The sequence below is a fragment of the Tachypleus tridentatus genome, chromosome 9 (assembly GCF_004210375.1).
Source record: "Tachypleus tridentatus isolate NWPU-2018 chromosome 9, ASM421037v1, whole genome shotgun sequence".
Taxonomy (NCBI): Eukaryota; Metazoa; Arthropoda; class Merostomata; order Xiphosura; family Limulidae; genus Tachypleus; species Tachypleus tridentatus.
The window spans coordinates 152,151,125-152,178,891 of record NC_134833.1 but is presented as its reverse complement, the minus strand read 5'-3'; the positions used below and the strand labels follow the sequence as shown (position 1 = coordinate 152,178,891).

At 35.5% G+C, this 27,767-nt stretch overlaps 1 protein-coding gene across 4 annotated transcripts; it reads right to left on the bottom strand.

Moving 5' to 3' along the window:
- Positions 1 to 370: 370 nt before the first annotated feature.
- Positions 371 to 10,745, bottom strand: LOC143227277 (uncharacterized). Of its 4 annotated transcripts, none has more exons than XM_076458737.1 (4): positions 10,655 to 10,745; positions 8,558 to 9,411; positions 4,124 to 5,135; positions 371 to 535 (listed from the first exon to the last, which is right to left on the bottom strand). In XM_076458737.1, the coding sequence occupies exons 3-4, from the start codon at positions 4,856 to 4,858 to the stop codon at positions 392 to 394; spliced, it is 879 nt and encodes a 292-aa protein (XP_076314852.1). In that variant the 5' UTR covers positions 4,859 to 5,135; positions 8,558 to 9,411; positions 10,655 to 10,745; the 3' UTR covers positions 371 to 391. The 4 variants fall into 4 exon arrangements, with proteins under 4 accessions (XP_076314852.1, XP_076314854.1, XP_076314853.1 ...); XM_076458739.1 differs by having other exon boundaries at positions 8,558 to 8,744; positions 10,655 to 10,739; XM_076458738.1 differs by having other exon boundaries at positions 10,606 to 10,731.
- Between the last annotated feature and the right edge of the window lie 17,022 nt (positions 10,746 to 27,767).

The window sequence follows — 27,767 nt, the reverse complement described above, 5'->3', positions numbered from 1 at the left end:
GAAGAAAGTATATCCCTTACTAACCAAAACATATATAGCGAGGAGATAGAGATACTTCGTTAATCATTTAAAAATATACATCTTTTGAAAGTTTCGCTTATCGATCAAAAATATATATCTTTATAAACGGAAGTGATTTCCCGTTACATCAACCTAAAGATAAATGTTGGCATTTCACTGAATTTCAAGTTAAAGAAATAAAGTTCTGTCAGTGAATCCACCCATGAATATGTTTTCTTACGTAACAACAACAAAAATAATCCTAAAATAAAAAACTAATGTGTAGGGGCATAGTTAAATAAGTGGTTTTTCATAATCTACCTAGCATGACCTGCACGTCTGCTACATTCTAGCCTTTAAAGCTGTCACTCAAATACAGCTACAGCAATGATCAGGAAGAGACGTTCAAATAGTTACGACGTAACACTTCATGAATGTCACATTCCGTTTCAGGTCCGACTTGACACAGCCGCAGGTCCAAAGTCAATAAAGTTTTGTTTTGTTGAACTCCAATTTTTAATTCTTCACCGCCGTCCTGGTTATATAAATGTATATTATTTATTTATATATAAACACAGTGAGGGGGAAATGTTATATTTACATTATATGTTACAATCCATAAAGTTTGTCTATGAATTTCGCGCGAAGCTACGCGAAGGCTATCTGCACTAGCTGCCCCTAATTTAGCAGTGAAAGGAAGCTACACATCAGTATCAAACACCAACTTTTGGGCCACTGTTTTACCAACATACAGTGAGATTGACAGTTACCTTATAACGCTCCTACAGCTGAAAGGACGAGCATGCTTGAAGAAACGATGGTAAGAGCAGAGGACCCTGACCACCTGGCGAGGCCGGACACAACCACAAAGAAACAATTAGTATAAACAGTAAAAGTAAATTTCATTCTAAACTAGATGAAACCATTTCATGAATTTGAAACGTAAAGCGGTTTTTTTGTGGCATCATACGTAATTTAACTATCCCTAAATTATAAAGCATACCTAGAGAGTGAAATACGATTATTTCCTTTCGCAAAAGTAAATAAAATATGTAACTTAAAAAACCTTATTAACGTTTCACGTAAGTAAAACACGATTAAAACTCATTGTGAAAAAATCCAACTACCTTTAATATCAAAGACGTTCTACCAAAAGCTGTAACCTTTAATATCAAACACATTCTACCAGAAAGCTATAACCTTTAATATCAAACATATTCTACCAGAAAGCTATAACCTTTAATATCAAACACATTCTACCAGAAAGCTGTAACCTTTAATATCAAACATATTCTACCAGAAAGCTGTAACCTTTAATATCAAACATATTCTACCAGAAAGCTATAACCTTTAATATCAAACACACTATATCAGGAAGCTGCAACCTTTAATATCAAACACACTATATCAGGAAGCTGCAACCTTTAATATCAAACACATTCTACCAGAAAGCTGTAACCTTTAATATCAAACACATTCTACCAGAAAGCTATAACCTTTAATATCAAACACATTTTACCAGAAAGCTGTAACCTTTAATATCAAACACATTTTACCAGAAAGCTATAACCTTTAATATCAAACACATTCTACCAGAAAGCTGTAATCTTTAATATCAAACACATTTTACCAGAAAGCTATAACCTTTAATATCAAACACATTTTACCAGAAAGCTGTAACCTTTAATATCAAACACAATTTACCAGAAAGCTGTAACCTTTAATATCAAACACATTTTACCAGAAAGCTGTAACCTTTAATATCAAACACATTTTACCAGAAAGCTATAACCTTTAATATCAAACACATTCTACCAGAAAGCTGTAACCTTTAATATCAAACACATTCTACCAGAAAGCTATAATCTTTAGTATCAAACACATTCTACCAGAAAGCTATAACCTTTAATATCAAACACATTTTACCAGAAAGCTGTAACCTTTAATATCAAACACACTATACCAGAAAGCTGTAACCTTTAATATCAAACACATTTTACCAGAAAGCTATAACCTTTAATATCAAACACATTTTACCAGAAAGCTATAACCTTTAATATCAAACACATTCTACCAGAAAGCTGTAACCTTTAATATCAAACACATTCTACCAGAAAGCTATAACCTTTAATATCAAACACATTCTACCAGAAAGCTATAACCTTTAATATCAAACACATTCTACCAGAAAGCTATAACCTTTAATATCAAACACATTCTACCAGAAAGCTATAACCTTTAATATCAAACACATTATATCAGGAAGCTGCAACCTTTAATATCAAACACATTCTACCAGAAAGCTGTAACCTTTAATATCAAACACATTCTACCAGAAAGCTATAACCTTTAATATCAAACACATTTTACCAGAAAGCTATAACCTTTAATATCAAACACATTCTACCAGAAAGCTATAACCTTTAATATCAAACACATTCTACCAGAAAGCTATAACCTTTAATATCAAACACATTCTACCAGAAAGCTATAACCTTTAATATCAAACACATTCTACCAGAAAGCTATAACCTTTAATATCAAACACATTCTACCAGAAAGCTATAACCTTTAATATCAAACACACTATATCAGGAAGCTGTAACCTTTAATATCAAACACATTCTACCAGAAAGCTATAACCTTTAATATCAAACACATTCTACCAGAAAGCTATAACCTTTAATATCAAACACATTTTACCAGAAAGATATAACCTTTAATATCAAACACATTTTACCAGAAAGCTGTAACCTTTAATATCAAACACATTTTACCAGAAAGCTGTAACCTTTAATATCAAACACATTCTACCAGAAAGCTATAACCTTTAATATCAAACACATTATATCAGAAAGCTATAACCCTTCAATATAATACAAACATTTTATCAGGAAGCTGTAACCTTTAATATAAAACACATTCTATCAGGAAGCTATAACCTTCAATATAAACACATTCTATCAGGAAGCTGTAACCTTGAATATAAAACATTCTATCAGGAAGCTGTAACCTTGAATATAAAACACATTCTATCAGGAAGCTGTAACCTTGAATATAAAACGTTCTATCAGGAAGCTGTAACCTTGAATACAAACACATTCTATCAGGAAGCTGTAACCTTGAATATAAAACACATTCTATCAGGAAGCTGTAACCTTGAATACAAACACATTCTATCAGGAATCTATAACCTTTAATATCAAACACACTATATCAGGAAGCTATAACCTTTAATATCAAACACATTTTACCAGAAAGCTGTAACCTTTAATATCAAACACATTCTACCAGAAAGCTATAACCTTTAATATCAAACACATTTTACCAGAAAGCTATAATATTTAGTATCAAACACATTCTACCAGAAAGCTATAACCTTTAATATCAAACACACTATATCAGGAAGCTATAACCTTTAATATCAAACACACTATATCAGGAAGCTGTAACCTTTAATATCCAACACAATATATCAGGAAGCTATAACCTTCAATATAAACACATTCTATCAGGAAGCTGTAACCTTGAATATAAAACATTCTATCAGGAAGCTGTAACCTTGAATATAAAACACATTCTATCAGGAAGCTGTAACCTTGAATACAAACATTCTATCAGGAAGCTGTAACCTTGAATATAAAACACATTCTATCAGGAAGCTGTAACCTTGAATACAAACACATTCTATCAGGAAGCTATAACCTTTAATACAAAACACATTCTATCAGGAAGCTGTAACCTTGAATATAAAACATTCTATCAGGAAGCTGTAACCTTTAATATAAACACATTCTATCAGTTTTACTGTGGCTACAACGATCAGTAGATATTTTGTTTCAGAGCCAAAACACGTGACTACATTTAACACTCATTCATTCTTCTTGGAAATAGAATAAATAAATAAATAAATGAACTATTTATATTTAATCTCTATTAGTCCTATTTGAGAGGCTACACGAAGAATATATCGATAATAGTGTTTTTCCATATCTTATTTCTGAGACCAAATTAAGAATTTGAGTTATATTTAACTCGTGTTCGTCTTATTAGAAACAATAAATAAATTAATTGTTGTGGTATTGATTACAGACGACACTTACCTAAAATAAACACTACTAACCTCTCCAAAGTTATTGCATGATAAGTCCAAGTGTGTGAGCGTAAAATTCTGTTCCACAACTTTGCTTAGAACGGATATAGTTTTTTCACCCAGTTGGTTTCCAGTAAGATTGAGTTCAGTGAGATGTGTGTTTTTCGCTAGTGTATTACAGATGGTAGCCCCGCCTTCATCTTCCAGGCGATTTAAACCAACGTTTAAGGTTTCCAACAGACAGTCTTTTAAAAGCACTGTGGCAAGATGTGCTGCTCCACGTGATCCAATGTTATTCCTAAAAATATTTAACTTACGCAAAGGACAACTACAAGTTAGCAGCTGTGCGATCGAATGTGCTCCTTCATCTTCCAAATGATTATAGGAGAGGTCCAGTTCCTTAAGGGTTGGATGGTTCTCAAGTTTAACGAGCAGAGAGTTAACTTGGTTATCAGTTAATCTGTTGTCTTTAAGTTGAAGGATTCGAAGAGAATTTAGGTTTGGAAAAACGTTAGAGAGATTAATGCAGTCCTCGTGCGTTAGAGAAAACATGTCCCATTCAAAATTCATACCACAGTTCCTTACACTAAACGTAAGGCTTAGTTCTTCTAAATTGAATAAGGCAGTTAGAACACCTTCCAAATTCAAGCGATTACGAGCAACCTCTTGTATCGATCGCCCTGACTTCCAGAAGTTGTCTTGATGGCGTCTATAGGCATCAACAGTTGTGTTATTATTAATCGCTTTACATATACGCGACACCATGACAGAACTTTTGTCAAGTCAGTATACGTGTTTGAGCCGGGCAAAAAGTTTTCAATCAATTCCTGTAGATGGCGTTCGACAAACATTCTCTTCCAACATGCTCCATATTTCTCCAAGTCGCATATTTTCCACCGCGCCAGGCAACATCGTTTCCAGTAGAGCTGGTCGGGTATTACAGAAATGACAACTTCAGGGGGTAAATCAACAGGTATTTTCTTAAGAATAGTAATACGATCTTTTGGTTTTAACGTGTCCAAACAAATTGTTTTGGCTAGCTCTGAAATGAAGTTACATACTTAGGAAGATTACATGATGCAGCAAAAAGTGCTACAATAATTATATATAAGATATTAGCATCGAAAATGTGTAACACATATCTCTACTTATCAAATTTTTTTAACCGGTAGTTTGATACTTGGCACGGCATGACCAGGTGGGTTAAGGCGTTCGACTCGTAATCTGAGGGTCACGGGTTCGAATCCCGTCGTCACACCAAACATGCTTGCCCTTTCAGCTGTGGGGCGTTATAATGTGACGGTCAGTCCCACTATTCGTTAGTAAAGAGTAGCCCAAAATTTGGCGAGGGGTGGTGATGACTAGCTGCCTTACCTCTAGTCTTACACTGCTAAATTAGGGACGGCTAGCGCAGAAAGCCCTTGAGTAGCTTTCGCGAAATTCAAAAACAAAACGAGCACTTTGATACTTTAATTTGGGGCTGTTGCTTGTTTTATAGTTTTTGTCTGATGCTAAGTAGGAGAAATGTGCACTTACATCTTTCTAATTTCGAACAAAAAAAGTTGGGCCCGGCATAACTAGGTGGTTAAGGCACTCGACTGGTAATCCGCGGGTTCGGATCTCCATCAAACCAAACATGTTCGCTCTTTGAGCGGTGGGGACATTATAATGTTACAGTCAATCCCACTATTCGTTGGTAAAAGAGTAGCCCAAGTGTTGGCGGTGGGTGGTGATGACTAGTGGCCTTCCCTTTAGTCTTACAACACTAAATTAAGGACGGCTAGCGTAGATAGCCCTCGTGTAACTTTGCGCAAAATTCAAACTAAAAGATTAGCTTGTGACAGTTTGTTTAATTGAATAGTGAAATTTGACTGTTACCTTATATCACACCCAAAAGCACATTATTATAGTTTCGAACCTCGGCTCCTCTAATTCACAGCCTAGGCACATTAACTATTTCATCACGCCAGTTGTTAGACCTTCAACTATATTCCTTAAAAACTCGCCAATGTTGTAATAACATTTCGCAGTACATTTCTCTTATTATAGTGAATTTGAATTACATCTTTTCTTTGAAGATGGCTAATACCGTTTATTTCCGAAAGGTACTTCAGGCGACAAAAATTCTTTCGAAGTTTTATCTTTGATTTTCCAGGTAAAATGGTACATTTTCAAGACCCGTGAAGTACGCGTGTGGTCGCATCGACATCTGAGATGTTCTGTATAATTATATATAATTAATAGCATTTAGCTAAAACGTAATAAGTGCTGCAGAGCATACTTACAGAAAAAAGTCGTCTTAGGGTAAAGATAGACTATCACGTTTTGTCTACCATGAGGAATCGAATCTCGGATATAGGGTTGTAAGTCCATAAAATTACCACTTACCCACTTGGATGCTTATTTTTATTTATTTGTAGTTAACTGCAAAACTATACAATTTGCCATCTATGCTCTCCCCACCACGAGTATAGAAATCTGGATTCTAGCAGATCACTTGTGTTTGTTTGCTCAGAAGTAAGAAACAGCACTACATAATGGGCTATCTGTGTTCTGCCCACCACGGGTATGAAAACCCGGTTTTTTAGCGGTGTGAGTTCACAAACATATCACTGTGCCACTGGGAGGCGACCACTTGTGGGATGAAAAATATTTAACTCGTTTCAAAGAAAGTATAATTTGATGGCAAACAAACAAATGTATTTTTAAATAAAATAGTATTTGATCTAATATCTCATCAACTATGACAAATTAGATAATTATCACCAAATAATATAACATTGAGTGAGTGAACAAAACTATGTAAATTCAAAAGACGCGTTACTAGTTCAGTACTGGACCCTTTTCCACATATCAAACTTAAAGGCACTTCTTAGCATTAAAGAAACACGCGAGATAGATTGTTTGTTTGTTTTTGAATTTTGCGCAAAGCTACACGAGGGTTATCTGCGCTAGCCGTCCGTAATTTAGCAGTGTAAGGTTAGAGGGAAGGCTGCTAGTCATCATCTCCCACCGCCAACTCTTGGACTACTCTTTTACCAAAGAATAGTGGGATTGATCGTCACATTGTAACGCCCCCACTGCTGAAAGGGCATGTTTGGTGCGATGGGGATTCGAACCCGCGACCCTCGAATTACGAGTCGAACACCTTAACCCACCTGGCCATGCCAGGCCACGCGAGATAGAAAATCTCAATTTTGATGGAATTTCTTCTTTTGTTTTTCTTCTCAACGAAACTACAGAAAATGTATTTGATAGAAAAACGTGTGTAATATTTATGGACCTTTTATAAACCTTGGTACACTAATAGATCTTTACAACGTACAATTATGTGTAAAATTTGATCTAAATATAAGCCACATGTGCAAAGTTATTGGACAAAAATCCCTTAGTTTGGGCCAAAATTTTTGCGTACACGTACGCAAAGAGTCACGTGAGCTATCAGTCTAAACTTTTTACCACAGCTTCACCTGAGAATAAAAGTGCACAGTTTTTAGATTTTTTGTCAAACGTAAAACTATATTGTGAAAGCACGTAAAGATACACAAGTATTGTTTAGCCAAAGCAAACTTGATTAGTAGTTTCTAGCTCAAGTTTTCAAAAGAATCACACGTTTGAACATTTATTATTCATTATTAACTTTGAAGCACATATTTGATAAATCTTATGAAATTCTCCCAATTAAAAAAACGTTTAGCATCACTTAATATTAGCTTAATTTTTTTACAGCACATTTTCACACCTAAGGTTTTATTCATTATATACCATTCTTCTTTTCAATACACACCAACAATTCACGGCAAGTAAGAAAGTAACACTCGATAGCAGCCAATATTAGTTCTAGAGTCACAACCGTCTAATTCTGAACAGACCTATTATTTAGAGAGCTAACCAGATTCTTTGATATACGTGGTGATAGTTTAAGTAGTGTTAATAACTTCCCTTATAGTGACGTCAATGAATTTAGGTTAACAGTTTCTTATCATCACCCCCATGTACTCGGTACGACTTTATCAAGCATCAGTGTTTTCTCTAACTGATCGTCCCTAATTTAGTAGTCAAAGACTAACGAGAAGGCAGTTAGTTATCACCACTCTTTTACCAACGAATAGTGCGATTGACCATCACATTATAACTCGCTCACGTCTGAAAGAGCGAGCATGTTTGGTTTAACAGGGATTTGAATCAGTGTCGAGCGCTCCATTACCACTTGGCTATAGAGGGAGCCAAAATTCTCGCTGACATGTTAAAGTTTAAGGATTATACTTAATTTTTCTTTCACTTTACGTACCTTTTTCAAATTTCCTAACATTTCAAGATTATTGGCCAACCCCTAATTATACGCCAAAAATTGTGAGGGAGTTAGTGACTTTAGTTTGATTTAACTTTTATTTTTCTGACAACAATAAAGAAAAGGTGAAAGTTTATAGATAAACTCTAAAAGAAACTGCTATCTATACTTACCGATAAAGTTTTCAGTAATTTTCTCAAGACTAAGGCTAACTAAACACGGGATATTTGGAATAGCCCAGTTGGGGTTTTCTGGATATGTTCTACGAAAATAATTAACAGCTACTTTTAATGGCGTAATATCTGAAGAAGCAGTGGTTATTTCTTCCAGCTTCGATGGTGGTAGTTCGGTGGTAGAATGCTATAAACATAGGTATCTATTACAACTGTGAAGAACCAGTACACGTCAATTTGAATGACAACCTGTGGTCTTGTTGTCTCGTCAGAAAGAGATCATTTAGGAAAGAAGACATTTCTGAATTATTGGCATTGTTTTATTATCCCTATTCTTCATATCTTAATGACAATCCAAATATCTATGAGAGCAAATAATGGTTTCATTACGTCTTAAATGATACAGATTGTAGTTAGCATTGGCTGATATGGACAGGAGCCACTGAAGTGTGACGTATCTTCTAAACCACGACTTGACAAAAGTATTTTGTGTGTTTGTCTAGCTTAGAACTGATGATTCACTAGACTGATTGTCACCAAACTTGGTGTGTATCCTTAGGATCCCAAAAAGGGACAGAGTGAAGTCGACGTTCAGATTTGACCCCTACGCCATTACTTGTGGACCCTATGACATTTTTGCTCGTTTAAAGGTCACAACAGCTAAAAAGCTTTATTTTTTTAACACATCATAAAGTAAGTTACTTAGTTTCATTGCGAAAGAAAAATTGCACGTCTGCTAGCATTGCAATTAAATCTATCATTCTTGTTTTCTTCACATCAAAAATGAGGTAATGTATAGTCCAAAATGAAAAGCATTAATACACATCAGATAACAAAGTCCACGCTATGTCCACCTGAAACAAATACAAAAAATAAACAAAATAACAAATACTAGTTAACTTATTGCTTAATGTGATCCAATATTTTCAGTTTTGACACACACATATATATGCTAGTTATACTAAAGTTACAATTTATTGAAGCTTTGTCTTTAGACAAAACGTTCGAAATAAGACCTTAGTTTTATAGCTCAAAATAATTATGTTATTTGTGTAAAAGATATTCTAATTTAACAGTTAATTTCGTCATATTATCAATCATTTTCATAATTATAGTCTTAATTTAGACAAAGCTAGAATTCATTGGTATATCTAAATTAGGCCTAGCAGGAACAACTGAAAACGAAATACAACACATCATTATCAATCATGCAATAATAAAACTCTTGCTTACATACATGATACTGGAAAAACGTTTTTTATTACGCGATGCGCAACCCCAACTTCGCGAAATTTTTATACTGCGTGCATGTAGTTTTGCAATAGGGGTTATGATTTTTCCGTTTCGCCTTCGTTCCTTGTAACGGAAAATGTTATTTTTCTCCATTTTCAGGGTACGGATATGACATCATGAATATTTCACATGCAAATCTAATGCACTGCCGCCACGAGTAATTACGTAGCTAGTTTGTATAATATTGTTGGTATTTAATACTCACTATAGACATCTCAAAGTCTCGTTCGATCAGTAGTACTGGATAACGATCGCACCAGTGATTGAAACATCATACTTGTTCTGAAAACTAATCTTAAAAGCTGTAAATTGTAATCAAATATATGTATCTCAGTTTAATGTTTCTGAAATGTATCTGTTGTTTACATTTGTATTTAAGTTATTCAATGTTGTAAAAAAATGACAATAATTTTGGTAAACCATATCACGCTCTCTGTTTAAGCCTAATCCTTCCCGTCAAATGTACGTGTTCCACCATGATTAACACTAGTACTACTACAACCAATAAGTTCTAACTTTGTCTAATATGAGACTATAAAAATGTTTGATAGTAAGTCGAGATTAATAACTGCTTAATTGGAATACTTTTTACACAAATAGCACAATTATTCTAAATTATTAAACTAAACTCTTATTGCTTATAGTGTAAGTATTAACCGTCCATTACCAGAGATATATGTAAACGAAAATGTCGCTAAACTTATGCTGAACAAATCAAAATAAAAAGGAGAGTAGACTATTAAACCTTAACGTACATGTAGTTCAGTTATACGTTTCAGTATTACAAATACCAGTTTTTCATACCGTGTTTTGTATTTCAGACATGGCAGTACGAAATAATATACCTTTTACTCTGCTCCTAGACAAGCGTGTACTATTTGACGTAACACTCGTTGCCATGACGACTGTTTTTGTTGATGACCGTGCTGTGGCGTTTTAAAAATCGCAATTTATATTGTGTTTGTGCTTTTCTTATAGCAAAGCCACATCGGGCTATCTGCTGAGCCCACCGAGGGGAATCAAACCCCTGATTTTAGCGTTGTAAATCCGGAGACATACCGCTGTACTAGCGGGGGGGGGGGCGCACGCAATTTATATTAACACCGGTGTATTTTTAATTCAATTAGCTCAAAAATGATCCTTCTTCGTATTTAATTATTATCTGCATTTACAGAGAAATTACGTTTGGCTAAAACAAGTGGAAAGTTAAACTCAATCTCGATACCAGAGGGTAATTGCAAAAACAACAAACGAAGGCGGAATTACTGTTGTCATCTATAATATATTTATCTACCTAATAAACAACCCTAAACGAAGCCAGATACTTTCGCTTGATAAAATAATTTCAATTTAGGTGTGCCATAGCGAAAATAGTACGATAAATATTTTACACGAGAAACAATATTCAGAAAAGATTATTCGACGTAATAGTAGTTCTATTATATCATATACAAAATATTCATGTTCACAAAACCTTACATTTCTCAGCGAAAGGGCTCAACTGTGAGAAATATACTTTTTTCATGAAAGGCTTTAATTTTCGTCGCAGGTTTCTGTAAAGAATTTATAATATTCCAGAAAAAACATTAATTCACTCTTTTCAGTTCAATTACTTCACTTTACTTTTACAAGTTTGAGCTTATATATTCAAATGGGAAATAGTTGAAATACTTTTCTCGTGATTTGATAATGTCATTACATATCTTTAACTTTAATACAGTGTTTTTGGTTCGCGCAGTGAGCCTTGATGGTTGATCAGTTCTTTATGAAAGGAAGTAAAAATAAAAAAAAGTAAAATGGCTACTTCATATAAAGGAAAGTACGTTACAAAAGTATTTTGGGTGTTATAGAGCGCCTACAGATTAAAATAATGCATTGTTAGCATTCAATGTTTGACAAAGATGTTTAGGTTCGAACCAAATAATTTTGAAGAAATTTCTTTTCTGCCTGTATTAAGACTGTGACTCTAAATTATTAGAATCACTCAAATGTTGTTAAGTGAAAGAAAGATTAATTTGTAGATTTTAAAACCAAATTAATTCAAAGTTCTATCTATAAACATGTTATTAGTTTTAGGCCACGGTCAAGGTCAGTATACATTTTTATGCGGTCAAAAATTCAAAACATAAATTTATTGTTATTGTTGTTGTAGCTCTTGTGTTTAATCAAAAAATCTTATTTACATTACGAGGTTGGACGCTGGAAATATATATTGATCGCCATCTTGGTCTCTCCCACCCAGTCTTGACAACATATTTTGTTGCAGTTAAAATTAGCTAATAGTACCCTAACATTAAACCTGAGCATATAGCACTAAAAATCAGGTTTTGATACCAAACAACGGGCAAAACACAAATAACCCATTGAATGGCCTTGTGCTTAACATCGTACAAACCCTGGTTTGCAGTTTAGTAAAAGGTTTTGGAAAATTTACTAAAGAAAGTTGACAGATCTGTTGATACAGGTTCATCGTCTTGTACTAACTGTAGCTTGTTGATAAGTTCTTACGCGACGTATAATCAAGGTGCAGTGTATATGTTCAGTCTTTAAATATCGAGAAAACAGTTATGAACTTTAAAAATATATGGTTAAGAAGCGTCTGGGCAATTTTATTATTTTTACCTGTAGATACAAGTTCATTTACAAGTTGGTAAGCGTTTGTTTCTTTGAATTTCTTTAGAGAATCAAAAGATAATTTCTTTTCGACTCGAAGTAACAATTAAAAGGCTTATTAGCGTTGAAAAATAAACACTATTATTGGTTATATTTTCCATCCATGTGTAATAACGTTTATGTTATACATCTTATTATTTTATATAAGAAAATATTTCAATCGTTTTAAGAATATTGTAAGGAAACCACAGCACGCTATCTGGTAATAATTTCATATCTGCTGGTGTTAGAGATAACTTTATTTTCATGCTACAAAGAAACCAACTGAAATCAAAGAATACATTTCGTGTTGAATATCTCAAAAGTTTAATTTTTGTGATTGAAGACGTAAAGCTGATTTCTTAATGAAACAAATTATCGTGTTCTCATTGGTCATCTACACATATTGTTTAATTATTTCGTTGTGTAGTATCGTAGTAAAAGCATTTCAACAAATGTTTGCAACAGAACTTTTGCTATTCTTCCTGGTAAAAAGAAACCAATGATTTTTTTGGTTTTTTTACTTTTAAAATGTCTTCCAGTGCATGATCGTTCTACATAAAGATGGCCGTCTTTTTTTATTCCTGATATCAGTTTGAGGAATCTGAAGAGCAGACGTCGACGTTCGACTGGAAACGTTGATCATTGCAGAATCAGGAGACATCTTCATCATGTTTCTCTTAAACTCATCCACATCATAAGATAAGTCAGAGTTTAATGAAAGACACTGGACACAGCCAGTGCTTACTATTTAACAGTGGACAAGATCTACGCCCATAAATGGACAATCATCAGTATCTTTTGCGATGACAATAGCAGGATGATCGCTCTGTATTCGAAGAGTGTGTACTTTTTGCACTAATTTATTTTCAATACTGTAGAATTCCTGGTGCTGTTCTAGTAACTTATTTTCGACATTGTAGAATTCCTGGTGTTGTCCGATGTCATTACTGTTTAATGATTTTAATGACATCATTAAACTGTCATTTGATTCGCCAGATAATGTGCAACTTGCTGAGATGGTTTCATCCAAGCTCATTCCTTTATGTTGATCAAGAGAACACTGGTGTTGATGAAACTCCTTCTCAGAACTTGAATCTAAATCAGTTGAAAACTCTGGAGCGTTCTTTTATATTTTCATGTAAATGATTATTACCAATTTTCAAGATTAAAGGTTTTTTTTCTTGATGGAAATCATGTCGTCTTTAATGGCCTGAAGAGTGGAACAACGTTGTTCTTTGCCACTTCCTATACAGACATCTTAAATATCATCGCTTTTGAAAAAGGTTGGTCCGATGAATATCGATCAATTACTGAATTTCGACTGCTGATTGGATGAGCCACTTTCTGTTCAACAACTTTCAGCTGGGGCTTCATCGAAGTTTCGTTTCGGGCCTGCAACATAAGTTCAAAAAGGAACAAAAATTGTAAATTAAAATTTGATTAAAGTGAATGAGATTAAACTTATTTCATGGTTGTAGCTATCCCGTACATTATTTGGACTTGTTTTATAATAAAAAAAAGACAACAAAAACCAGTGATTGATTAAAACTGATTTGACACAATAATATAATAAGCCTATATAGATTTAAACTACAAAATAACCATCGTCGGACAGATGATAATAAAAACAAAACTATTTTGCACTATTCCACCTTCTGGGCCCGGCATAGCCAGGTGGCTGAGGCACTCGATTTGTAATCCGAGGGTCGCGGGTTCGAATCCTCGTCACACCAAACATCCTCGCCCTTTCAGCTGTGGGGACGTTATAATATGACGGTCAATCCCACTATTCGTTGGTAAAAGAGTAGCCCAAGAGTTGGCGGTGGGTGGTGAAGACTAGCTGTCTTTCCCTCTCGTTTTACACTGCAAAATTACGGACGGCTAGCGCAGATAGCCCTCAAGTAGCTTTGCGCGAAATTCAAACCAAACCAAATTGCTTTAATATTCAAATTAAATCTTTTATTTATATTCACGTGTATATTAAAAGCTGTATTCTTTGTGTAATTTATTCATTTGTGTTGTGCAATACTCGTAAATAGCTTTATGTAATGTTCTTATACATTTGTGAAACCACACACACACATGTATGACTCACACATATATGTTGACATGTGCATATATTATCGAGTATTGTTACTTTATCAGTAGCTTCCCTCCACATATATTAAAGCTACTTTGGTAGCAATCTTTGATTACCCTTCATTAGTTAAGTGAGAACCCTCAGATGTTTCTCTCCACGCATATAGAAATAAATAAATAATTATAAAACTCAGCGACACTAAATTATTCTAGTTATGAACCATAGAGCCTAGATTAACGTTTGTACTGTTATTATGGTATTCATACCAACACATCCTTAGAGGAAACACAGCTTTCTAATTACTGTTATTATTGTATTCATACCAACACATCCTTAGAGGAAACACAGCTTTCTAACTACTGTTATTATTGTATTCATACCAACACATCCTCAGAGGAAACACAGCTTTCTAACTACTGTTATTATTGTATTCATACCAACACATCCTTAGAGGAAACACAGCTTTCTAATTACTGTTATTATTGTATTCATACCAACACATCCTTAGAGGAAACACAGCTTTCTAATTACTGTTATTATTGTATTCATACCAACACATCCTTAGAGGAAACACAGCTTTCTAACTACTGTTATTATTGTATTCATACCAACACATCCTTAGAGGAAACACAGCTTTCTAATTACTGTTATTATTGTATTCATACCAACACATCCTTAGAGGAAACACAGCTTTTTAACTACTGTTATTATTGTATTCATACCAACACATCCTTAGAGGAAACACAGCTTTCTAACTACTGTTATTATTGTATTCATACCAACACATCCTTAGAGGAAACACAGCTTTCTAATTACTGTTATTATTGTATTCATACCAACACATCCTTAGAGGAAACACAGCTTTCTAACTACTGTTATTATTGTATTCATACCAACACATCCTTAGAGGAAACACAGCTTTCTAATTACTGTTAGTATTGTATTCATACCAACACATCCTTAGAGGAAACACAGCTTTCTAACTACTGTTATTATTGTATTCATACCAACACATCCTTAGAGGAAACACAGCTTTCTAATTACTGTTATTATTGTATTCATACCAACACATCCTTAGAGGAAACACAACTTTCTAATTACTGTTATTATTGTATTCATACCAACACATCCTTAGAGGAAACACAGCTTTCTAACTACTGTTATTATTGTATTCATACCAACACATCCTTAGAGGAAACACAGCTTTCTAATTACTGTTATTATTGTATTCATACCAACACATCCTTAGAGGAAACACAGCTTTTTAACTACTGTTATTATTGTATTCATACCAACACATCCTTAGAGGAAACACAGCTTTCTAATTACTGTTATTATTGTATTCATACCAACACATCCTTAGAGGAAACACAGCTTTTTAACTACTGTTATTATTGTATTCATACCAACACATCCTTAGAGGAAACACAGCTTTCTAACTACTGTTATTATTGTATTCATACCAACACATCCTTAGAGGAAACACAGCTTTCTAATTACTGTTATTATTGTATTCATACCAACACATCCTTAGAGGAAACACAGCTTTTTAACTACTGTTATTATGGTATTCATACCAACACATCCTTAGAGGAAACATTAGTCTTCCTTAATTTAGCAGTGTAAGACTAGATGGAAGACAGCTAGTAATCACCACCCATCCCCAACTCTTTGGCTACTCTTTTACCAACAAATAGTGGGATTGGCCGCCATATAATAATGCCCTCGCAGCTGATAAGGCGAGCATGTTTGGTGTGACGAGGATTCGAACCCGCGACCTACAGATTGCGAGTCGAGCGTCTTAACCACTTGGTCATGTTTGGCCGATCTGTGAGGAATTAGATAGATCTTCAACCAACACCAACCTGAGAAGTCGTAAACATTTGTTCATGGATCTCAACCTTTTGAAAAAGTAGTCAGTCCCTGATCCAGAGCTTTTTCTCTGAATGTCATTCCTTGGTTCTGTATTACTCCAAATATATCTATGGTTTCTGTGGAAGAAAATCTCCCAATGTGTAGTGACTCACTGCAAGAAAATCTCCCAGTTTGTAGTGACTCACTACAAGAAAATCTCCCAGTTTGTAGTGACTCACTACAAGAAAATCTCCCAATGTGCAGTGACTCACTGCAAGAAAATCTCCCAGTTTGTAGTGACTCACTGCAGTCCCACAGGTCATCAACCCCAGTATAAGGTGAGATAGCTCTTGTTGGTCGGTGATTTCTGTCAACTGAATCTTCAATCTTTCTATACTCTCTGTGGCTACGACCAAAGCCCGAGTAGGGATTGTTCTCGCTGGCAAAGTTCTAGGATTCATAAAGAGACTATCCCAATAAATCTTGAACTTATCAGGTACCAAACCACTATGATGTGTCTCATTTGTTTGTATTTTTCTTGTACTGAAGTTGAATTTTATGGGTAGAGTATTATGAACATATGTCAGAATCTCTCCTTCGTGCTGTACAAAATGCTAGTATCTTCAATGGACTGGCACACACAATAGATAAAATACAGAAACTTTACAATAAGATATCCTCTGGTCAATAAGATATCCTTTGGTCAAGACACCAATATTTTTTCCTTACTTGTTCATTCTGTTTTACTTTCGGTTAAGACTAACTCTGTGCAGACCAACAAGACAGGTCTGCTAATAATGACAAGATACTGTGAGATAATTCTATTCTCTCTGCCTAATAAAGTCATAATAAATAAAGAAAAGTGGACACATAGAAACAATCACAATAAATAATTTTTGTTTGAGATAAAAGACAATTAAATTATATACCTAACTGGTCACCAAAAACAATTGTCTTTACTGGAGTGTTACTACTAATTCAGTAATCTCAATTCCAAAGTGTATCTCTTAAGGTCATAGTTCAAATATTACAATCATATTCCAGATTGAATCCTCTGGTATCTTGTACCAGACTGAATAGTTTTCACATTAACTACCTTAATCACTAAAGATGGACTTACACAAAGTAGTTAGAGTTATATACATGAAATACAAAAAAGGTCGCTACCTATAGGAATCCATCTGACCACTATCGGAAAAATATCCGTCTATCTTTACATATCATGGTGGCCTTACAGTTATCTTTTCCACGTGAAGATAAAAGGTAATACCTTAGGTGAATGACGTTGTACTATAGGTAGCTAAAGTGAAAGGAATTTAAAACATTAACCAACGTTGTGTGAAAACAGCACTAGATGAAACTTTTTATATATTAACACAAGCAGTTAGAAGATATATAGTAGGTTAGCATACGACATATTTACAGGGATTTAAAAATACATCTCTGTATCTACTATACACTCCAGCTCAAAAAGGTTGTTACATGTGATATTTTGTTGTCACAAAAAGGTTGTTACATGTGATATATTGAGCTTGTTTGTCCCTCATTTCTTATTTTTCTTGTGTTTTTAATGTGTGCAATGTCTTTCCTTTGCTAATTATTGGTAAGTAGGTTTATAATATGAACATTCATGTAATATTTCATAATTATGTCTTTTTTATGGAAATTTCTGTGGAACTTAAGATCTGTACCACCAGAAATGGACTTTTTTCTTCACTTCTTAGTCAAAATAAATAAGACCGTCATTTTGTTAAAATATTTATTATCAATCTGATAGTTTCAGTAAACGTGCAACAATTATATTCACATCAGAATATTTAACTCACTAACGTCTGTAGCCTTACGTGCTGCGTGGCATACTCTCAACTAACGTTACGAGTCTTTGATTTGGAATTCATTCTGTTCCACTCTTCAGTCAATGTTTGATGTAATTGCTGTAGGAGAATCGTTCATTTTCCTTATTGCACAGTCAAGTTCATCCCAGAGATGCTCCATCGGGTTGGTATCTGGGCTTACAGGTAGTTGCTCAAGGACTAACACACCACGATGTTGCAAGAAATCTTGTACATTGCGAGCACTATGAGCCGATGCATTGTCCTACTGCAGCCGGAAATTGTCCTGGAAAATACCCTGGACAAATGGTAGTAAGTGGCGATCCAGGATATTCTGATACACAGCACCAGTGACGTTTTGATATAGAATGACCAACTGGCTGACAGCTGCAGAACAGAATGCACCTTAGACGTACATTGAACCCCCGCCTCCTGCGACGTTGGGTTGAACATTTTCATTATCCAGCTGTTCTCCAGGAAGCCTGTGCACTCGTATCTATCCATCAATGGGGTACAGCAGAAATCTGGATTCGTCAGGAAAAACTACATGTTTCCAGTGTGCGATCGTCAGGTTACGGTATCGCTGAGCTCACTGCAGTCAGTTGTTGCGATGTCTAGCTGTCAGATTAGGTTTCTTTACCATTCGTCTTGCTCTGTATCTAGCTTGTACCAGCCGTTCATTAATCGTCTGGCGTGAAATCCAGGTCAGTTGTTGCGCACGTAACCTAGAAACAACGACCTGGAGGACATCGTACAGTTTCGACGAGCAAGTGAGGATCAGGCGATCATCACGTGCTGTAGTGGTGCGTGAACGGCACGTGGGTCTGCTGAGACTCACACTTTCGGATGCAGTTCTTCTTCTGAGACGGAAGTATGTGTCATGCGTCCCATAACAACGTACTGAATACACTGAAACTCATGCTCTGTGTTGCCGCCCCCTGTGTAATGCCATTCTATCTTGAGCTTTGACGAAGATTAGACAACCACATTGACTTCAAGTTACAACAGATTATCAGGGATTTTACTTGATAAACCAAAGGTTTCACAGGTATTTACCCATTAATTTCATTTATCTTTTATTGAAAAGTAAAACATAGCATGCATGTATAAGTGTATTGTGTATAGGTCAAAACTATGAAGCATTTAGCCGGTGTTGTGTCCTCTGTGAAATCATTTTGCATTGTGTATCAGCCATCCAAAATTGTACTGATGATTGTGGCATACACTTAAAATTGTGACTTGCAATCCAATTAATGTTATACTTATGATTAGATAATAACCTTACATGAAAACTGACTAAATAATATTTCTAAACAATTCTAGAATGAATTTTGAAGTTGTCATTGGGCTATTTAGAAATTCCTAATTTAATGTAATGTAGTAGTTACATTATTGTAACAGGTGCTTGTCACACTTATGATAATAAGAACAATATCACAATCACAGTTTGACCTGTATGAATAATGTGAACTTATGAAGAAACCAGCCTTTCTATGAAGGTCAACTGAAATTTAGACATTTTGTTTTGGTGCTACTATGACCGTTCAATATCCAGGCCACGGGTTTACTTTGTTCCAGCGCGCGATTCCTGCTTCGAACGCCTTAAACGTATGATCTCCGAGCCGCTGACCATGGTGTACGCTCTACGTACGGCTAACGATCGGCTCAGCCCGATCGAGATCCAGATGCCAACCGCACGCCACACACACCCCCGCTCACTCCCATTAGCTGCCCAAAGTTTTACAACATGCCCTATCAAAGCTGTATTTGTGTTCCCTAATTAGCCCTGTAATTTTACATTATCACTACCCTCTAATTAAGTATTTGTGCTATATGGTTACAAATAAACACTTTCTCTAACAATATTTCACGGATATGTTCTGGATTTTCATGTGCTATTAATATAATTTGGTGATTTCAATGCCGCAGAGCAGTTGTTCGTAATGTTGAACTACGTTTAGTTGCTATTTGTTCCTTATTCATGAAATGACCCAATAGTATGTATGTTATATATTTTTCCTTAGATTTAAATAATGGGTGCAACTGCATTGAACCCCAAACACTCCATATTTCTAGACAAACAAGCACTCTTAGGAATGGCAGCAAACTATGGTGTGGCAGAGGATGACCTCGCAGTGGAGGTCCACCAGTTGAACTGGCTAAGGATGACCTCGCAGTGGAGGTCCACCAGTTGAACTGGCTAAGGATGACCTCGCAGTGGAGGTCCACCAGTTGAACTGGCTAAGGATGACCTCGCAGTGGAGCTTCACCAGTTGAACAGGCTAAGGATGACCTCGCAGTGGAGCTTCACCAGTTGAACCGGCTAAGGATGACCTCGCAGTGGAGGTCCACCAGTTGAACCGGCTAATTGCCAGGAAGACAAGGGGCAGGAAGTATACACACCATTGGAGCTTGCAAACATGCTGGAGCCATACAAGGATGCCTTCATGGATCTCCACAAACTTGTATGCATTGCTGTGACCCTGCCTGTCACTTCAGCTGCCTGTGAGAGAAGTTTCTCCTGTCTGAAACTTCTCAAGACATACTTGTTCAACAGCAGTGGTAACAACTGCACCAGCAACCTTGCTGTCATATCATTAAACTCCAGGAGGGTAAAACAACTCGATATTAATACTGTTATAGACACATTTGCTGCCAATCACCAGAACAGGAACATTGTTTTGAAGTAATATTGACTATAAACACAACATGATGAAAGATAGTTAGCCTGATAGTGACCTTACTTTTCCTCAGAGTGTATTAATTTCACATAGGATAATTCGTTTCTGCTATGTAACCTATGTCTTTATGTTATATTTCTTTTGATTTGTAGCTTTACTCTTAATGGTATATTAAATGTTCAATCTAAACTAATCTTGATTTTCTTTATTATTATGTGTTACCTTGGGTGGAATTTAGGTGAGCTTCCTCTTTTACATATACACATATTTTCATAAACAGATTATTTCTAATTTGTAATAATTAATTTTTAAACAGAGTATGAGTTTCCAATGAAAACTGCATTGAAAACGCAGTTCAAAATATCACACCTTTCTGAAATGTACCTTGGTATTTACATTATTATAATTTACCATCTATACTTCATATTGATGGCATTTTGGGAAGCCCCTCCACAGTTTACCTCAGCCCACCAACGAAGATATCCTGGCGCCGCTTTCTCTTCTGGTCAGCTCAAGTTTTTCCCTTGTTTGACCCATACAAATATCATTTTTCTTTAAAGTGCTTTACATGCTCGTATGATGGCTGAAAAGGGTGACTTCGCACCAGGAAGTCGTAAAGTGCAATCCTTTTAAGAAAAAAACACATCAATTTTAAGCACCGTTTGCATTTCAAAATCACTACGCTCAATTGCAACTTGAGAGACATGGCTTGTATCATATGTTATCATGGACCACTGTGTTGTCCAGGAGGTAGGTGATTGCACACGAATATTGTTCCATAAATCACGGAAGCAGTTAATCACTTTCATTTCGGACCTTGAAGGGTCAGGTGTCATCTCTTTCCTCCCTCACTTCCTGATTGTTATTTCAATTGAAGCTTGGAATGTTTTTTATATCATTTTCAATTTATTATTTCATTTTCAGGGCCATGTCCACGAAAGTTATACTATGGCCAATATAGATGAATCGTTGGATTGAGGTGACTTTTACTTTTTACATGGTTTTGGATATTTTGGTATTTGATTGTGTGGTATTTAGGCTTAATAATGAGTGTACGATGTGTGTAATAACAGCTATGAGCTATTATAGCTTATTTTTAGCTATTTCTATTAAAAATGTGAAACCATCTGTGCAGTTGTATAAAATGTAAGAACGTATTTTTATTCACACAAATGTTAGTTGACTTTCTGTGATTCGATTTTTGTTTTGCTATACATTTGAGCTGATTGGTTGTTTCTAGATTTGTTTTGTCGGCATTAAAGTTTATTTATTTAGTTGCTGTGACCGTGCGACCTGTTCATAAATATATACATCGTAGTTTATTTTGTGTTACGAGTGTATATAATACTGGTGTGTTTCTGTTAGCATTTATTTCTGGAATGTGTGTGTGTGTGTGTGTATTTTTGTTTCAGCTAGCTTTGATTTATTGAGCATATTGTAGATTCTAATTCTGGTGTAATTATATTTAAGACATTTTTATAATTATCTGTAATAGCAGAAAAGTTAGCCCTCTGGACAGGTATCACTGCTAGTTCTTATACAGGATTATTAGACCTGCGGCCTTTCCTGGAATTATCAGACATTTCAAAAACAATGTTCTCATAGTTCGCATTCAAAAATGTTCACCGTCCGTGAGAGAAAAAATATATTTTATTTGAAATTTTAGTTTAAATATAAGCTATCATCACAACATCACGTCACAGCGTAGATTTTATTGGAGTGTTTCTTTGTAGACACAGCTATCAATAAAAGTGTCTTGCGTTTGTGTTGGAACACTCATGAGATTTTCACGGAATAAAAAAAAAAACGATTGTTTTACGTTTGGTTTCCATTGTGTGACATTGGAAACTTACTCCATTTTTGTAATTTTTATTGGTTAAATTTGAAACACGGCCCGGCATGGCCAAGCGTGTTAAGGCGTGCGACTCGTAATCTGAGGGTCGCGGGTTCGCATCCCCGTCGCGCCGAACATGCTCGCCCTTTCAGCCGTGGGGGCGTTATAATGTGACGGTCAATCCCACTATTCGTTGGTAAAAGAGTAGCCCAAGATTTGGCGGTGGGTGGTGATGACTGGCTGCCTTCCCTCTAGTCTTACACTGCTAAATTAGGGACGGCTAGCACAGATAGCCCTCGTGTAGCTTTGTGCGAAATTAAAAAACAAATAAACAGTTGTAATACTGGGTTGTAACCTCGCCGAGTGTTTTTGTTTGTTTTTTCACCTGAAATTTCTGATACCATAGCATAATACACTAATATATTATACTTTGGATGTCCAGTGTTTCCTGTTTATATATATTTTAGTTACTTTACAATTTGTTCGTTTCTTTCTGGTATTCGCGTAAAGCTACACAAGTGCCACCTGTGCAATTCATCATTAATTTTAAACTAATAAATTTGAATGAAAAAAGCCAGTTAACATTACCAACAGATAACTCTTGAGCAGTTTACAAATACGCGAAATTTAGACTTGGAAACACATACAACATACACGAATCTAATATAAATACCTGAAACTTAAACAGATATAAGGTAAACTTATCATTAAGAGAAACGTACATAGATATAATGTACACCTAAAAATATATGATCACACACGGGTGTAATGTGAACTTATAAATACCTGAAACTTACAAGGATGTAAACTTATAATTATGTAAAACTTACGCAAGTCTAATGTAAACTTATAAATATGTGAAACTTACACAAACCTAAGGTAAACTTATATAAAGATACGGGAGACCTAAACCGATGTAATGTAACCTTAAAAATGACTACTAGCTACTATAGTCACCAATCTACCCAACATAATGTTCCTTATAATACCTATTAATTTGTGAAAACCACGGTAAACAGAAAAAACTGTCAGAAGTCCGATATCAGAGAATCTAGTTTTCACATGTTCATGCGTCCTCTTCAGACTCGCGTTGTCTTCGAAGGTCGAAACTAGTTACTCTGACATCAGACTTCTGACACTTTGTTCTGATTACTGTAGTTTTTTCCACTAATTCTTACACATGATACTGTGTTCGTTTTTAAATACAACTATCAGCTGCTTTAATCACCAACTGACAATGTTTCTTCTAATATCTATCATAACGACTGTTAACTAATGATGATAACGTACATAGTTAGATCAAATCGAGTATGTATAATAAACTGGTATTGAACACTTCCTAATTTTAAAAATATCTTGACGACGGTCTATTTCTTATGTTTATATTTTAGTTTTGGTAAAATATTATAAAAAACTATTATTTTCAATAACGATATATTTCATTCTTATCTTTATCACATTTTTTCTGACCTTCTGACCAATTCTTTGATCCCTATGAGAAACGTTACTTTTAAGATACGACAAGATCTATCACAAAGTGGCTCACTTTACAGGTCACCAATAAGTAATTTTACAATGATGTCGGTTTCACTATAGTCATCGTTCTGATCAGGATGACTTTGAAAGAGACCAACTTGCATTGGTTTTAAACAGATCCTATAGGTGAAGCTGTGATAATTGGCTTAGACTAATTTGAATTGACATGGCGTCGTAAGGTGGCTAAATGTACCAACAGTATACATATATATATTTGTGTCTCTGCTGAGGTTTGACGTCATACTGACGTCAAGTGATGCTGAACTCGAACGCCTCATTCGATATAATAGTTTAAAAAAATGAAAATAACGAATATGCGTCTTGAAGCCCTCAGTTTTACAATGATCAGATATATGACTGACTTGTTTTATGTGAACGTCGCACTATCAGGATATGAAATATTAAATACAAAAGGCACTTTGGGCACTGCTTAGATGAAAACTTAGAAGTTGTCGAGCAGTACCTGGTACTCTATTTACCGACCTTTATCCCCATTATTGTACATGTTTCTGAGCTGGCTCGAATAAATGCATGTTTGTTGAGGTTGATTTCGATACATTGTATTATGTACTTGCGTTGTCTTGGATACGTTATAACAAGGCAATACCTGAAAATACTGTTTGAGAGACTGCAAATGTATACAAAATACAGTCATATTGACTCTAACATTTTTTTAGAAATGATATAAATCACTTTCGTCAACAAGACAACGTACAGGGCTACGTGTTGGAAAGTTCAAGGTTCGAGCTGCTATATCTCTGTACACACTCTTGCATTTTCAGGCTCAAGGTAGTTATAACGCTGAGAGTCAACCCACCAAACTCTGTTATTAAAAGCGTAACGTGTGTGCATGTATTTCTAACTCTTTAAATTTTATTAAACTATGAAAAAAAGAAATTAGGAATAAGGAATTATCGATGACATCATCACATGTGTAGAGACAGTGTTATGTAATACAAAGGGATAGATATTTGAAGAAGAGGTCCGTCATCTCTCAGTGTTATGTAATACAAAGGGATAGACATTTGAAGAAGAGGTCCGTCATCTCTCAGTGTTATGTAATACAAAGGGATAGATATTTGAAGAAGAGGTCCGTCATCTCTCAGTGTTATGCAATACAAAGGGATAGATATTTGAAGAAGAGGTCCGTCATCTCTCAGTGTTATGTAATACAAAGGGATAGACATTTGAAGAAGAGGTCCGTCATCTCTCAGTGTTATGCAATACAAAGGGATAGATATTTGAAGAAGAGGTCCGTCATCTCTCAGTGTTATGTAATACAAAGGGATAGATATTTGAAGAAGAGGTCCGTCATCTCTCAGTGTTATGTAATACAAAGGGATAGATATTTGAAGAAGAGGTCCGTCATCTCTCAGTGTTATGCAATACAAAGGGATAGATATTTGAAGAAGAGGTCCGTCATCTCTCAGTGTTATGCAATACAAAGGGATAGATATTTGAAGAAGAGGTCCGTCATCTCTCAGCGTTATGTAATACAAAGGGATAGATATTTGAAGAAGAGGTCCGTCATCTCTCAGCGTTATGTAATACAAAGGGATAGATATTTGAAGAAGAGGTCCGTCATCTCTCAGCGTTATGTAATACAAAGGGATAGATATTTGAAGAAGAGGTCCGTCATCTCTCAGCGTTATGTAATACAAGGGGATAGATATTTGAAGAAGAGGTCCGTCATCTCTCAGCGTTATGTAATACAAAGGGATAGATATTTGAAGAAGAGGTCCGTCATCTCTCAGCGTTATGTAATACAAAGGGATAGATATTTGAAGAAGAGGTCCGTCACCTCTCAGCGTTATGTAATACAAGGGGATAGATATTTGAAGAAGAGGTCCGTCATCTCTCAGTGTTATGTAATACAAAGGGATAGATATTTGAAGAAGAGGTCCGTCACCTCTCAGCGTTTTGTAATACAAGGGGATAGATATTTGAAGAAGAGGTCCGTCATCTCTCAGTGTTATGTAATACAAAGGGATAGATATTTGAAGAAGAGGTCCGTCATCTCTCAGCGTTATGTAATACAAAGGGATAGATATTTGAAGAAGAGGTCCGTCATCTCTCAGCGTTATGTAATACAAGGGATAGATATTTGAAGAAGAGGTCCGTCATCTCTCAGTGTTATGTAATACAAAGGGATAGATATTTGAAGAAGAGGTCCGTCATCTCTCAGCGTTATGTAATACAAAGGGATAGATATTTGAAGAAGAGGTCCGTCATCTCTCAGTGTTATGTAATACAAAGGGATAGATATTTGAAGAAGAGGTCCGTCATCTCTCAGTGTTATGTAATACAAAGGGATAGATATTTGAAGAAGAGGTCCGTCATCTCTCAGTGTTATGTAATACAAAGGGATAGATATTTGAAGAAGAGGTCCGTCACCTCTCAGCGTTTTGTAATACAAGGGGATAGATATTTGAAGGAGAGGTCCGTCATCTCTCAGTGTTATGCAATACAAAGGGATAGATATTTGAAGAAGAGGTCCGTCATCTCTCAGCGTTTTGTAATACAAGGGGATAGATATTTGAAGGAGAGGTCCGTCATCTCTCAGTGTTATGCAATACAAAGGGATAGATATTTGAAGAAGAGGTCCGTCATCTCTCAGTGTTATGTAATACAAAGGGATAGATATTTGAAGAAGAGGTCCGTCACCTCTCAGCGTTTTGTAATACAAGGGGATAGATATTTGAAGGAGAGGTCCGTCATCTCTCAGTGTTATGCAATACAAAGGGATAGATATTTGAAGAAGAGGTCCGTCATCTCTCAGCGTTATGTAATACAAAGGGATAGATATTTGAAGAAGAGGTCCGTCATCTCTCAGCGTTTTGTAATACAAAGGGATAGATATTTGAAGAAGAGGTCCGTCATCTCTCAGCGTTATGTAATACAAAGGGATAGATATTTGAAGAAGAGGTCCGTCACCTCTCAGCGTTTTGTAATACAAGGGGATAGATATTTGAAGGAGAGGTCCGTCATCTCTCAGTGTTATGCAATACAAAGGGATAGATATTTGAAGAAGAGGTCCGTCATCTCTCAGTGTTTTGTAATACAAGGGGATAGATATTTGAAGAAGAGGTCCGTCATCTCTCAGTGTTATGTAATACAAAGGGATAGATATTTGAAGAAGAGGTCCGTCATCTCTCAGCGTTATGTAATACAAAGGGATAGATATTTGAAGGAGAGGTCCGTCATCTCTCAGTGTTATGCAATACAAAGGGATAGATATTTGAAGAAGAGGTCCGTCATCTCTCAGTGTTTTGTAATACAAGGGGATAGATATTTGAAGAAGAGGTCCGTCATCTCTCAGTGTTATGTAATACAAAGGGATAGATATTTGAAGAAGAGGTCCGTCATCTCTCAGCGTTATGTAATACAAAGGGATAGATATTTGAAGAAGAGGTCCGTCATCTCTCAGCGTTTTGTAATACAAGGG